This window comes from Acipenser ruthenus, chromosome 44, assembly GCF_902713425.1.
Source record: "Acipenser ruthenus chromosome 44, fAciRut3.2 maternal haplotype, whole genome shotgun sequence".
NCBI classification, from domain to species: Eukaryota; Metazoa; Chordata; class Actinopteri; order Acipenseriformes; family Acipenseridae; genus Acipenser; species Acipenser ruthenus.
The window spans coordinates 7,948,664-7,963,878 of NC_081232.1; the positions used below are offsets into that span (position 1 = coordinate 7,948,664).

General features: G+C 41.7%; 3 protein-coding genes across 5 annotated transcripts in view; 2 read left to right on the plus strand and 1 right to left on the minus strand.

Annotated features, from left to right (window-relative positions):
* LOC117398800 (uncharacterized) overlaps positions 1-12,939 on the plus strand; it is a 121,476-nt gene extending 108,537 nt beyond the window's left edge. For 2 of the 3 annotated variants that reach the window (XM_059012314.1, XM_059012315.1), the window contains exon 3: positions 3,943-12,939. In XM_059012314.1, coding sequence (XP_058868297.1) covers positions 11,491-12,765 — 1,275 coding nt within the window. In that variant the 5' untranslated portion in view covers positions 3,943-11,490 and the 3' untranslated portion in view covers positions 12,766-12,939. Of the gene's footprint in view, positions 1-3,407; positions 3,593-3,942 lie in introns of those variants that run through there. The other variant, XM_059012316.1, reaches the window with a different exon arrangement.
* Positions 1-15,215, minus strand: part of LOC131709686 (butyrophilin-like protein 1) — a 69,366-nt gene that overhangs the window by 23,352 nt on the left and 30,799 nt on the right. The gene's annotated exons all lie outside the window — the stretch shown is intronic.
* Positions 1-15,215, plus strand: part of LOC117967125 (CD276 antigen-like) — a 138,601-nt gene that overhangs the window by 1,059 nt on the left and 122,327 nt on the right. The gene's annotated exons all lie outside the window — the stretch shown is intronic.

The following is a 15,215-nucleotide window of genomic DNA, read 5'->3' on the forward strand; positions in this document are numbered from 1 at the left end:
TTAAAACAATTACAAAAAACAAACACGTCCTCGTTTCATTTGACCTTTAAAAAATTATGTAAATAAGCTGCCTCAGAGGCGGGATAAATCTCCTTCTGATTTGGGGAGCCCTTCTTTTTATTTCTGTGTTAAATGTAAATGGTGTATAGAGGTGGCATAATTGAACCGGCAAAGTTTAAGGAATACAGAGACAGTGGAGTACTGGGGGGGGGGGGGGGATTCCTTTAAGTTTCCACAAATAGTTTTATTTCCAAATGTGCTTTTTAACCTGCTAGAAACGTGTTCATTGTATGACGACACTTCTTTGACATCTCCTGCCTTGTCTCAGTGATTTTTCAGTACAATTCAAATTCAAAAGAAGCTTTATTGGCATGACAAAATAAATTAAGTTTTGCTCCCCCCCCCCCCCCCCCCCCTCGTATTTACACTTGTCTGGTCTCAGTACAGAGTGTCTGTGATGTCTCTCAGGGTGTGGCAGGCAGCTGCTGCCCCTCTCCTAACAGGACTGGCAGTTTCTCCGTGTCGGAGAGTCCAGGGAATTCTGTCACCTGATGGGGAAGCACATGTCTCTGGTGTGTTTGTATTGGGGGCAGTGTAACAGGAAGTTCATCTCTGTCTCAACCTCTCCCACTTCACAGTGACAGCACAGCCACGTTTCTCTGGCACTCTAGGGTTTTTTATGTCGGCCAGTTTCAATGGCCAGGCTGTGGTTGCTGAGTCTGTACTTGGTCAGGATCTGCCTCAGTGTTGTGTCTTTGACCCTGACCAGGTATTCAGCCGGGGTAAAGACCGTTTTTAGGGCCCGATAGCACTCTAGTTTGCTCTGTTTTTAATTCGTTTTTCCAATGTGGCTTCTATGTGTGTTTAAATTGTATGTCAGTTTTTGTCATTATTGAGTTTGGGAGTTGTTTTTTCTTGGTGTTGTGAAGCTCACAGGGGTTAATTTGGCTCAGCTGGGTGAGCGTCGGTACCAGCTGGCTGAGGGGATTCTGTTCTGGGTGCAGTGTGTCGCTCTGCAGTGCTGAGGGGATTCTGTTCTGGGCGCAGTGTGTCACTCTGCAGTGCTGAGGGGATTCTGTTCTGGGTGCAGGGTTTTTACTGGTAGTTAAATTTTGTTGATTCTTTATGGCGTAGAAAGCCCTGTGTGCCTTGTCTTTTAATGCATTCACTGCCAGGTTAAAGCTCCCTGATGCACTGATGGTCAGACCCAGGTAGGTGTAGCTGGTGCTGTGGTCCAGTGTGGCGCTGCCCAGGGTGAAGCGGTACCTGTTACCTTGAGATCTGGATTTTATCTGGAAGACCATAACTGTGGTCTTGTTCATGTTTACTGTCAGTGCCCAGGTCTGACAGTACTGCTCTAGCAGTGACAGGCTCTGCTGCAGACCTGCTCTGTGGGGGACAGCAGGACCAGGTCATCTGCGTAGAGCAGGAATTTAATTTGTGTGTCATGTAGAGTGAGGCCAGGGACTGCAGACCGCTCCAGCACTGTAGCCAACTCAGCAATGTAGATCGGGGCTAGTCAATTAATTTATGTGAAGGTCCAATATTCTTAGTTCCAGCAAGGTGAAGGTCCAGAGCACATTATAACTCTGAACCCTCTACCCAGTACCCACAAGCAAACACATAACTACACAAATATCATTATTACACTTGCTGTTGTGTTCTTCACTTGGTTTATAGAGGGTTTTTTTTTTGCTTTTTGATAATCAAAACTTGTTTCTACGTGAGTTCTTTCCCTGCCAAAACTTTAGAATTGTATACCTACTGTGTTCTTATGTGTGTCTGTGTTAGCAGAGCCAGACATTGCGTTTCAACATTGCAAAAGCAAAGCAAATTGTAGCAAACAAAAGTGAAGCACAAGAAAAAAAATTAATTGAAAAATGACTGTGCTATCTTTCAGAATTCAATTCAGTTTTATTTTTATACAGCGCCTTTTGCAACAGGTCACCACAAAGCACTTTACAAAGGCAAAAACATTTACATATTACTGAACAACAGTAAAATTAAAAAAGGACAGAATAAAAACACAACAGAATATATAAGCTGTGTTATAAAAATATGATTTTAATCTAGATAAAAATAATAATAAACAGTGGGAACAATGTGGGGGATATCAGCTCAGCTGGATGAAAATGCCAGGCTAATGAAATGGGTTTTCAGTCTAGACTTGAAGATGTTGACTGAAGGGGCTTCTCTAATTATGATGGGCAGGTTGTTCCATAATTTAGGTGCCATATAACTAAAAGTTCTACCACCTGAAGAATTAAAATAAAAATATAAAACCTTAGAAATAATAATAATAAAAAATATTTAGTACTTTTACATTCAGGACATTTGTAAATCGTCAAATCCTCACAGTAACTTTAAGCGAGAGAACTGACAGGTGCTCAAGGGGCTTGAGTTACAGATGAACTCAGTAAGAGCAATACAGAGGCACACAGATATGCATCAGTCAAAACAGGACGCTAATGTCAGGGTTATCAATCAGTTTTGAGGTATGTGGCACTTACAAGGTAGCACCGATCTCATTGTATTATAATATAATAGTGCATTACAAATTTGTGATCATTTTTTCTGAAAGGCTATAACCAGCGCACATATTATAGCACTACATTGGGATTGTGAAACGTGATGGTAGAGAAGTCTTTTGAATTCAGACGTGCCGGTACTGTGTTACACACCCCTAAACTGGGAACAAATAAATCCTGCTATTATTTATGTTCAAACGCATTAACGTGACTTATATATTTTTCATATGAGACTCCTTCCTACGTCATCACCTCCTTCAGCATGCAGTGCCTGCCTGGGATGCTTAATCTCAATGGAAGTCATATTTTTCACTGTGAACAGGCTGGCTGAAGGGGGTGACGTCAGGAAATGAATGCAAGACACACAGCAACTGCGGGGCGAAACTGAGGCGCCATGGGGCTCCGCTTTTTATTAAATAAGAAAATAAACAGTTTTAACAAAACACTTTCACAAAATAAACAGCACGTGGGCCAAAACAAACAAATAAACAATAACGATAACAACAAACAAGTATCATGCTGGTTTGAAGACAGCGTGAATAGCAATTCTTTACTTTCTACGAATCAGGTTATCTGCGTCTCCATTTCAAGTACTGCGTGTGCGTGTGCGTGTGCAGCCAGGTTAGTTTATAATAAGTAGTGTTGGAGTGTATTCACAAGGGTTCAAAGCTGGCATGTTTGCTGTAGGCTCTGGGTCCTTCTGGATAAATGGGAGGGAGACCCTGTGCCTCCTGTAGCTGAAGTGAACCTGCAAGAGAGGCTCATGGGAAGTGTAGTTTTTCAGGTTGTTAATCTGTAGGTGTTCACAATGGCCCTTTCCTTGTAGGTTTAATTTCATGACACTTTCCTGGAGTATATAGTCTATAACTAAGAGCGCTGTGATGTGTAATAATAATGATAAACAGACAGATGAGTCTTTGAATATTTAGTGACTCCAGTGTGTAACGTGGTATGAATTTAAGATTTCTCTTGTGTGTCGGTACAGAGATGCAGACGGAGAGTGCAAAGAGGATGGACTCTGCAGGAGAAGCGTCCCTGAATTCACCTGAGCTGCCCTGGAACCAGTAAGACCCCCGATCCAGTATTGTACTCCAGGGATTCTTTTCTCTTGGCTTCAATGTGTGCCCTTCTCGTCCTGCTCTCTGCGCTGAGTTTGATGCATCACTTTCTCCTCTTCTTGTCTTCTGTTCTGTTTCAAGTTTCTGCTCGCTATTGAACTTGTTTCATTGGCACCGGATCACATCAGGCAGCCTGGGAGCAAACTGTCCAAGTGAGTGTCCGAGTCATAAATGTACTGAACCCTGTGTGTGTGTGTTTATAACCCTGTGTGTGTGTGTGTCCTCTCTCTCTGTCTGTCTCTGTGTTTCTGAACCCTGGTGTGTGTTTCTGAACTTTTTGCTCTCCTCCTGTTCAGGCTGTATTTGAAGAGAAGGACCGAGTCCAGGATGCAGTTAAGGAGGAGAGTGTGCTTCACTGGCCCTGCTGCTGCTGCTGTTACCGGGGTATTGGCAATCCTCATACTGGCTGCTGGCAGTGTGAGCAGCGACAGTGAGTTTGTGAAAGTCTCATGCTCAATGAACTGTACTGAGGGGCAGGACTGTATCCTGAGCTGCTCTTTCGACTACACAGCTGGAGGCTGGGATGAGAAGTCAGCTGTGATCTGGAGAAGAGCAGAAACGGACCACATCGTTCACGGTTACTATAACAACAGGGACCAGCTTAACAATCCGCTCCCTCAGTATGTGAACAGGACCAGCCTGTTTGATTCTGAGCTGCAGCGCGGGAACGCTTCACTGCTGCTGAGAAGAGTCAGGGAGGGAGATGCTGGAGAATACAGGTGCTCTGTTTACACTCTTAGACTGGTCGGGTCAGGCCTGACTGAGGTAGTCGTGGTTCCGGCTCAACCAACAACAGCACCAGATCATGTGACAGTCCCGAGCTCTGACTGGAGGGGTTTAGGAGCACTTCTTCCTCTTCTTGCTCTTTGTGTGATTGTAGCGTGGCTCTATAAAAGACATGCAAGTCCAGCACAGGCAGTGCCGTTATCAGACGTGATCGAGGTGCCCAGTGAAGTCAGACCGCTCCCCTGCACTGCTCAATTTACCCAGTTTAATACAAGCTCCCAAAACGAAATAGTGTAACCCGGTTAATGTCCCCTTGGTTAATATCCCAACCTGCTTATCATGGTTTTTTTAAACCACTTGCCACTCACCATAGGTTTCTATGTTAAATTAACTCTTTTAATATCACTAGGAATCACTCTTATTATCCCCTTTTTGAGTCGTCTACCAAAGCTGTGCAGATGAGGTGTACTGTTTGTAAGAAAGAAGTAACGTCGCCTTTAAGAAATGGCGGCGCTACTGAGGAAAATGAAACAAACAGCACCCAGGAACCGGAGCACTAATTGGTAGGGCGGGGTTCCTGGGGTATATAAGGAAGTAGGGTAGGACAGGACGGGGGTGATCGTGGGGAGCACCGCCGGATTGTCCTGCAGGAAATACCCAGAAAAATAGAGAGTGTTATAAAACTTTGCAAGGTAAAGTGAACGTGTTTTGTTTGGTGAACAAGAGTTTTGTTTTGTGTAAATTGTGAGCGTTTTTCCTCTTGGTGAGGTAGCCTTTTGTTTTACGAGGACAATTTGTTTGATTTAAACGTTTGGATGAACGCCGCTCCTCAGTGTTAAGTAAAGCAGTTCCGCAGCTTCCGTGTCGGTTGAGCACCGTCACAGCGGCGTACTGTGTGTGTTGGAAAACATGGATCGAGAATTGATTAGCAGTTTGCTACGCATGTGGACTGGCAGAGCTATACTGGTGTTCTTTTCTGAAAAGAAACTAATATTGCAGATAGCAGACTGTTTGGTTCAAATTGCATGTACTGCTAACAATTGATAAGAGACCTTGTGTCTACAAGCTTCTTGTCCAACATTGACTGCAAGCTAACAAGATATTGGTGCTGTGGACCAGGAGGGGCTAGGCTCTAAGACTTTTAGGAATACAAAGCATAAAGGGGCTAAAAGGCTCCCAGGGACTGCCGTTGGACCAAGAGGTTCACAGGGAGAGTAAGAGATAATACCACTAGGACTTGAAGGGTCTAAGGCAAAACGGAGAGAAGATGACAAAAACCAGATGTATGGACCTTTTTGGGGCACCAGGGGTTTGAGGAATGCACTGAGTTCAGAGGTCGTCACACTGGACTACACACACACACACACACTCACACTCGCACTAAATGAAATATATGTTAACAGGATAATGAGTTGTACCTTTTCTATTGGTTAAGTGTCAGAGAAAGAGGAGGGGAGAGACACCTATGCAGAAGGGTATTTAATGTCATGCAACAATTGTAAGAACGAGTATTCTGTGTCCTGTACCTGGGACCAGACTCCCTGCATATTTCAATAAACCTAACAACTGACTGAAGAAAAGGACTCTGTGCAGTTTCTTGAATCTACTTACTCACCATCCTCTTTTTAAAGTTACATCATTTGGCGAGCCACCGGCGGACTGTTTCCTGTTTTTTTTTTCCAAAAACCGGGGGGGTTTTGATACCTGACTGCAGAGAAACCCATTTGCCCAGCCTGAATCCCGTGCGCACAGGACCAGGACAAAGCGAATGGACAGAGACTGCTTCTAACTTCTGACCAGACGGTGTGGAGAATCTTTGAATCAGGACTTCAGCTCGAACATATAACCACGTACATTGGTGAGTAGTTACTGGTTTATTGTTTTATATGCAGTGTTTAGAATGTAGTGAGAATCAAGGGTAGAATATGAAAGAGGACTTTTTGATAATTCATGTACATTGAGGACACAATTAGTTAAGTCAAGAGAGATTGACCGCTGAACTAAAAGTGTATTGACTATTAGGACTTTAGGTATGAAAGAGGACCTCTGGATTCTTAAAAAAGTCGGAGTAAATCGTGTAGTGTTATGACGTGCCAGTAGAGTTTATTGGACTAGTTACACGGACTTGTATAGCTCAACAGGTACGGGCATACTCGGATTTATGTTTTATGTTTGTTTGAGAGGATTTGGTACACCTGTTTTGTCTTTGTTTTTACTGTTTGGTTTATAAGTCACGATAAGGGGGCCATAGGATAAGCCTCTTATTTAACTGTCCACATTAGGTGGTACAGATAAGGAACAATCAGACAATAAGTTCCAGTTAAGCCCAAATAGCACATACAAAAGTGTAAATTAAATGTGCAATAAACCAAAATAAAAGTTTATGCTTCGTTAAGCATAGCTTTAAACACGGAATATTGGTAAAAACAAGACAAAACTAAAAAGTGTTGTTGTTCTTTTTGTTAGTTTTGTGTTTTGTTGGGAGTCTGATCAACTCCAAATATGTTAGAAGCTGACCCTCAATGTCATCAAATGGATGGCTGGAGAATATGGAACATAGACTATGTGTTAAAACATGGCAAAAAGGGAAGCTATGTACAGAACAGTAATGTACATGTTCATGTGAAAGGTCAGGAGTGTGTGTCTCGTAAGAAGAAAAAGACAAAGGAAATTCAAAACTGGTAGCCCACAAAAAAACAAAACAAAAAAAACTGTAAAATTAAAAGGTCACATTAAAATGTAATTAAGAAGTTGCTTATTAATGATTGTTTGAGTAATTCTGATTTTGCTTAAGCGTGGAGATAAAGTAACATCTTAGAAAAACTATGTACCAAGAACCAGCATGAATACTTATTGTCTTGCCTCGATCATAAGAGAGTTTGATAAGGGAAAGAGACCCATGTTAACTGATGAGTTATTTGTATTGTGTTAGTGTTTGAATGCAAAGGAATGGCCAACCTTTGAACTAAAACAATAACACAAATATACAAAGCAACAATTAATAGTTTGTTCAGGATTATATTGGTAAACAAGAGGAACATTTTGTCTTTCTGATAGAGGATTTACTTGAAAAGAAAGTGGTGGTATTATTTTGGTACGCAGGGTCTGTGTCTCCCTGGTCACAGATTCAGGGAGGAATAGGAAAAAAACTTGCGTGACCATATTTGGGCAGAGAGAGAAAAGACTGAGAATAGATCACTGTTAGACAGACTAAAAAATAAAAAGACTTTTAGGAAGAGAACAAATGTTTTTGGAGATCAATAAATCTGAAACAAATTAAATTATCGACCTGGAAATATTTTAAAAATATTTTCATGAATGAATGTTAAGTGTTTGTTTGAGAGTGAATTTTATGTTTAAGACACGGGTGAATTTTATGAATCACCTATGAATACATATTTGAAACCAAGATCACATGAGTGGTAGAGTTTGTATTATTGGTGTAGCTAAAAAAAGTGCAGAGTTAAAACGATGTTTTATTTTTAAGGGGTCTGTTTATTAATGATTGTTTAGTTCATGTTGAATTAAACAGGGAGATTGCATTCTCTTTGAATGGAAAACGCGTAGTTTAATAAATACTGATGTTATCAGTATTAACTGGGTTTATTCTGATGTTGCTAAAGCACACTACGAGTAGAAGAAAAAAAAGTTGAATTGTTAGAGAGCATAAAATACAATTCAAATGGGGAAAAAGAGGTCACAATCGATATCGGAGTGATCTACAGGGATTTCAACTTCTGCTGAGGCATCAGAATGCAGTGATGCAGGAGACAAAAGCAGTGTCACTCAGAGCTACGCGAGTGATGTGAAATGGGATGTTTGCACACATGTGTACGATGTGTTTTGTTTATGTTGGTTACAATTAGTATTTTACGGAGCTTCTTGCAGGAGAGGTGATGATAATTAGATTAATGTGATAACTGAAACATGAATAAATCGCGAGTGACATGAGATTATTGATGGTGCAGTATAGGACTGCAGGGTTGATGGATTGTGATATTGGTATGATAGACAGTCTGTTGGTTAATGTTTGTGTGTTTGTCTGTGAATATAGGGTATGAATACTCTCTTGTGGAAGTTCAGCACAGGAGGCTGAGCTAATGGAAATATTGTGATGCAAAATAAAGTCAACTTCTCACTGTCTAATACAGAACAGACAGTCGCAGTAGCAAAAGTAATTATGCACTCACAGTAATACAAATGCACTTGGTAGGATTGACCATGGGGAAACGCCCGTGTAAATTAATCAAATCAATATTCGCTGGATTAAGCATGAAGCAACCTGCGCCCTGGTTGGCGAAGTACAGTGATTCCATGTCCTCTGCCACCCAAAGAGCTCTGGGTTGGTAAAGCTTGTGGACCACATCCTAAAAAGGAAGCATCATAAACAGGTGCTCATGAATGTCAGGTTTATGTGCACACACATTTTCTTTTTCTCACTGGACTATTTCTATAATAGATCCTGATTTATTTTGATCTGCTAAAAGGATGCTGTTATTAATTGCAGCAAGAATAGGCAGTACTTTTATTTCTGTATGCGTTATTGAGAAACATTAACGTTTGAATACATTTCTTTGTAAACTTTCTTTTCAACTGTTATTGTGATATGTGCTCTGGACGTCTTGCCAAGAAGGGAGAGATCAATGTATGACTAACATCTTACAGGACTGTTCTCAACTAGGTAATATCATACAGTATGTGGACGACATACTGTTGCAACGAGAACTGCGGAGAAGCACTATCTGTTGCTGGAGGAGCACGCTGCTCTCAAATTAAATCTAAAGAAAGCTGCATTAATGAAATCATCTGTTTGTTTCTTATTGAGTACAGGTGGAAACTGGAGGACACACACCTGACCCAGGAAATAAAAAGCTGATTAAAAATCTGCCCCTTAGATCTTTTTGGGCATATTTGGATTCTGTCAGGACTTCATGGAAGGATACAGCGAACTAGCTGTCACCCTCTATGAACACCTGAATTGAGGCATTAAAACAGGCACTGATTCCAACCCCACTCAGGGTCTCCATCCAAATTAAAAAAAAAAAAGCGGGGGGTTGGAAGGCTGATTGGGGAGGTTCGTATGAGATAATGGACAAACTGGGAGAAACCAATTTGAAATTGGCAATACAAAAATTAGGGAGTGAAAACTGGCTTGAAAACTAGTTTCACTGATAAGCAAGCCTGCTGGAGAATGGAAATTCCTAAGTGCACTGATGCAGTTAGTTTAGAGTAGTAATTGTGAGCAATGAAGCAGATAGAGATTTGTAGTTACTTTTAGAGTACAGACACAGGTCTAAGGCTTTCCTCTTCTCCTACAGGTTCATGCTGGAACTGATATTTTATATTATGTTCACAATATGGGGTGGACATAGGCTTTGAGAAAAATACAAGATAGAATTAACAGACATTGGCGATTCTTAGAATTGCAATAACATTATCAATGCAGATGAAAAAGAGACTATTCAAGAATTAACCTTTTTGAAATTAAATCAGATATTAATCAAAAGAATAAATACTGCACTTGTTCTCCACAGGTTCCGAGATAATATTGATGGCGTTTATGTGGAATGGAAGCACAATGCTGTTCATCGGAACTGAGAGGACCATTTCAGAAGAGTTTGTGCAGAAAGTTCCAATACACTTGTGGGACAATTTGGATATGCAAACAGGAACTGTACATATTAACCTGCAGAACTTTACAATGCTTGTCCATGATATGTAGTAATTAAGCTCTACCATATATCTGGAACAAGAGTGTAAGTTGCTGAGAGATGGTCATGAGGAAGTATCTGAAACCACAGAGACATTCTTACATATGGGGAACCATTCCGGTCTGCATATCAAAAGAAGAAATATTTATGATGAAGTTAAAGTGACATTTTTGGGGATGTAATGGGGACTGTTAATTTCAGTTAACATACCTGATAATGAAACTACGTATTATAAACTTGGGGTATAGATGTATGATTGGTGAAAAGATTTGTCTTAGTTTAAAGATACTAAAGGTAATATGTCAGCGATCCTGGAGTGCAGAGATGGGAAGGTCTCATGTAATTTATTACTAATCACATTCAGTAAAATAACAAAAACTGCAAAGGTTGTACCATTGACCTCTAGAGGCACTGGGAGTATGGAGTTCGTGTTGTTCATGACACTTAAGAGTGGTATTGTTAAGACATTGTATCTGCCATCCATGGTAGGGAGGTAAAATGGTTGGTGTCTTGCAATGGATTATTTGGAGTGTTGTTAGGAACATAAGACTATATTAATATGTACTTGTAAGGTAATGGGACATCCTATGTTGAATGGAAATACCAATTGAAAACAGCTGTTCTACTGAAAAATATGGTTACCTATATTAGACATTAATTGTGGAAATCATGTGAACTTTGAATGATATGCTGTAGTGTTGAATATGTCTAAAATGAGGCACTATTTTAGCACTTGTTCAATGCATAGTGATCATTTTTGAAGTTATAGTTTTAGGTTTTAATCAGTCTTAAGTGCATCATAAGATTGAGATGGTCTAGAATATTGGATTCTAGAAAGATGTAATTTAACATACGGGTTTAAAATAATGATACACCTAAATGTGTTAGAGCAACATGAGTGTGGTTCTGATCAAGAGGATGGGGATCCACAGCTGGAACATAGAGTTTATTCTGAGAGTACTGTAGTTTCGGATAGAAGATGTGATTATGAGCTTACAGAGTTAAACCAACACTGCACCGCGTAGCTAAAGAGCAGGCCGGGTGGGTGAAATTGGGAGGCATAGATTGCTGTAAGGAATTGAGTACGTCAGTAATTTACACTTGTTCCATGCGGGGTGATCTAATTTCTTGAAACAGGGCAGTAAACCGTACTATCGAGTTAAAATCACTACGAAAGTATGTCCCCTTTGCACCTCCTACCTCGGGAAGGTATCATTCTCGGACCAGAAAGAAAAACTGTTTTGGATGATGTGAATATAGTATTATCGTGTGTAATGTATAATTTCACAAATCTAACTGTTATATTTGAACAGTATTGCAAGCAACACACCAATATCCAGAATTGGCTTCAAAGGGAAATAAGTAGTACAATAAAAGATTACAAAGAGCGAATAGCCGAACGAATGTATGAAGGTAATGAGAATGTGTGAAGGTAATGAGAAACGTAGGAAGAGGGGACTTTTTGATGAAATAGCAGGATGGTTTGGTGCAGGAAATTCTGTTGCAAACAGCTGGGATATTTATCAAATGTCAAAAGGGCAAACTTGGATAGCAAGTGCTGTGGAAGAAGAAATAGAAAGATTGGGGAATGGACAGATGTATGTAAATCAAGGGATTAGGCTCCAGGGTACAGCTATATATAAGCTAATAGATGGAACAGAGGGAGCCCTGCGCAATTTGACCAAAGCAATAGATTGTAGAATATTTGCGGGTGACCTTTTAAAAACAATGAAGGAAGAAATAATGGACATTAGGCTAAGAGTGGTACCTAGACATGCACAGGAGGATCTCAGGTTGAGGTTGGCAATGATCCACCCTGATCAGACTGACCTCCTGGGAGCTAGTTTAGTGTGGCCAAAGAAGAATGGCAAGGAACCACCTGGTCACATAGGGTTCTATCTCTCAATACCATACCTGGATCCTAATAACCAGTATAAAGACAGTTTGAAGATTAGACCGATAGGAGTACTACACAATGAGACAGTGATAGTTTGGGAAAAGGCTACATGGAAAGTTCAGCGAGGCAACTGGAGTGGTGTGGTGCATGAAGCATGCTGTTATGAAACAAATAGTCATGTAGTTTGCCGGTGTCCTGCAATCACCGGAATTAATAGAAATATAAGCACTGAATTAGAGGTACATCCACTAGAGGGGTGGAAAAAAGCAGTGCAGGTTGGGAAATATCAATGGTGTGTGTTGAGTAACCATACCAATTTTAAATATGGAGATTTAACTTGTCAGACTTCTCCAGGATTTTGTTTTTCTCCAACACATGCAGTTCAGATTGGAGATATATATATACCTGAACCTGAAGCAGAGGAGTTCCAAATTACCGCTTGGTGGGATGACACATATCTAGATTCATATTCGGTCATTTTTTCTCAAGTGCACAAATTGGTTAAAATAGCCCTACAAAGAGCGGAACAGAAGCTGCTCAAAGCTAAGGTCGAAGTTGATTTGGCACAATTAAAAGCCACCGTATTGAAACGATATGGATGGTCAGGGCAGGCCTTAGGGCACACTTTTGGGGATTATGTTGTTTTAATAATACTGTTAATAGTAATAGTATTGATTTTATGGAATAGCATTCAGTGTTTTTGGTGGAAAAAAACAACACCGACAGTTAGAAAGGACCATTGGCAGATGGGAAACTGTAAACTTACTGGGAGCCACCATGAATAAGAAATAACACCTGTGTACAGTGATAAACTGTATTTACTGTATGTTTACTGTATGTTTATTTTTCATTTTTTGTATTATTTTTATGTATGTTTGTTTGTTTTTTTTTGTTTGTTTTTTGCTCATGACATACTTACATGGAGAAACAGCAAAGGCAAGGTAGATACCTACACATAATGAGAGGAACATACTTCACTATAATATATTATACAAACACGGTACTTGATGTGACTACTCAGAACCAGCGAAGAGGACATCTGAGGGCTCGGGATCACGTAAGCAACTTGGTTGTAGCGGGTCACCCCCCTCCATCTTATATTTTAAAAGTAGGGTATGTTGGAAAACATGGATCGAGAATTGATTAGCAGTTTGCTACGCATGTGGACTGGCAGAGCTATACTGGTGTTCTTTTCTGAAAATAAACTAATATTGCAGATAGCAGACTGTTTGGTTCAAATTGCATGTACTGCTAACAATTGATAAGAGACCTTGTGTCTACAAGCTTCTTGTCCAACATTGACTGCAAGCTAACAAGATATTGGTGCTGTGGACCAGGAGGGGCTAGGCTCTAAGACTTTTAGGAATACAAAGCATAAAGGGGCTAAAAGGCTCCCAGGGACTGCCGTTGGACCAAGAGGTTCACAGGGAGAGTAAGAGATAATACCACTAGGACTTGAAGGGTCTAAGGCAAAACGGAGAGAAGATGACAAAAACCAGATGTATGGACCTTTTTGGGGCACCAGGGGTTTGAGGAATGCACTGAGTTCAGAGGTCGTCACACTGGACTACACACACACACACACACTCACACTCACACTAAATGAAATATATGTTAACAGGATAATGAGTTGTACCTTTTCTATTGGTTAAGTGTCAGAGAAAGAGGAGGAGAGAGACACCTATGCAGAAGGGTATTTAATGTCATGCAACAATTGTAAGAACGAGTATTCTGTGTCCTGTACCTGGGACCAGACTCCCTGCATATTTCAATAAACCTAACAACTGACTGAAGAAAAGGACTCTGTGCAGTTTCTTGAATCTACTTACTCACCATCCTCTTTTTAAAGTTACATCAGTGTGTCTGTGTGGAGTATCCGGGACCTGGAAAGGGATTGTGTGAGTACGTGCTGCAGGAGCAGCGGGTAGAAATAAAAGGAAAAGAAAGCGGACTGAAACAACAGTTTGGTTTGCAGGACACAGTTTATTGTGACAGAAAATAAGCACGTTTTACACAGGGGTGCTCTGGAACCTCCCAGGACACTGGCTGCCGGGGTTCTTCCCCACAGTCTGGATATAGTCATCAACGCCGTTGGGCACGTCTTGCTCGGGAGGTGGGACACAGGAGTGGCCATCCAGGAGCTGTTATTCAGGGCCCCATTACATACTCCAGCCAAGAGTCTTCCCGTTGTTTGTTACCTGTGTTGCAGCGAGATTCCAGCAGAGGGAGTCGGCGCTGTCCTTACCTGTTACCTGTGTTGCAGCGAGACTCCAGCAGAGGGAGTCGGCGCTGTCCTTACCTGTTACCTGTGTTGCAGCGAGACTCCAGCAGAGGGAGTCGGCGCTGTCCTTACCTGTTACCTGTGTTGCAGCGAGACTCCAGCAGAGGGAGTCGGCGCTGTCCTTACCTGTTACCTGTGTTGCAGCGAGACTCCAGCAGAGGGAGTCGGCGCTGTCCTTACCTGTTACCTGTGTTGCAGCGAGACTCCAGCAGAGGGAGTCGGCGCTGTCCTTACCTGTTACCTGTGTTGCAGCGAGACTCCAGCAGAGGGAGTCGGCGCTGTCCTTACCTGTTCCTGTGTTGCAGCGAGGCTCCAGCAGAGGGAGTCGGCGCTGTCCTTACCTGTTTCCTGGGTTGCAGCGAGACTCCAGCAGAGGGAGTCGGCGCTGTCCTTACCTGTTCCTGTGTTGCAGCGAGGCTCCAGCAGAGGGAGTCGGCGCTGTCCTTGCCTGTGCTGCAGCGAGACTCCAGCAGAGGGAGTCGGTGCTGTCCTTACCTCTGTGTCAGAGAGACTGCAGTGAGTGAGGAGTCTGTGGATACTTACCCGTGTTGCAGGACTACACCAGCGGAGGGAGCGGTTGGACTACGTGGATTACAAAGCTCATACCGCTGGGAGAGTCTACGCTGACCCTTCCTCGGGAGCGGAATTCTACAGGCTCCGACCTGTAGGACTTGGTATTCTATATTAGATAGAGAGGGGTGAAGAAGTGAGACAGTTAGTGACCCGTACAGGGCATTCAGTGATTTAAAGAGTCTCTTGTGTTTGAATATTGTAAATAAAAGTTACTTGCCTGCAATCTCTACGTGTCTGTGCTCGTCGGTGGAAGCCGTGGAAAGGAGTATCCCGCAGGGTACCCCGCCAGTTTGTTACATGTTTTAAATAAATTATTTAACCAATGATACTATCCCTAGATTATTAAACACTGTGTAAACACTATCACAAGCGGTACTGGAA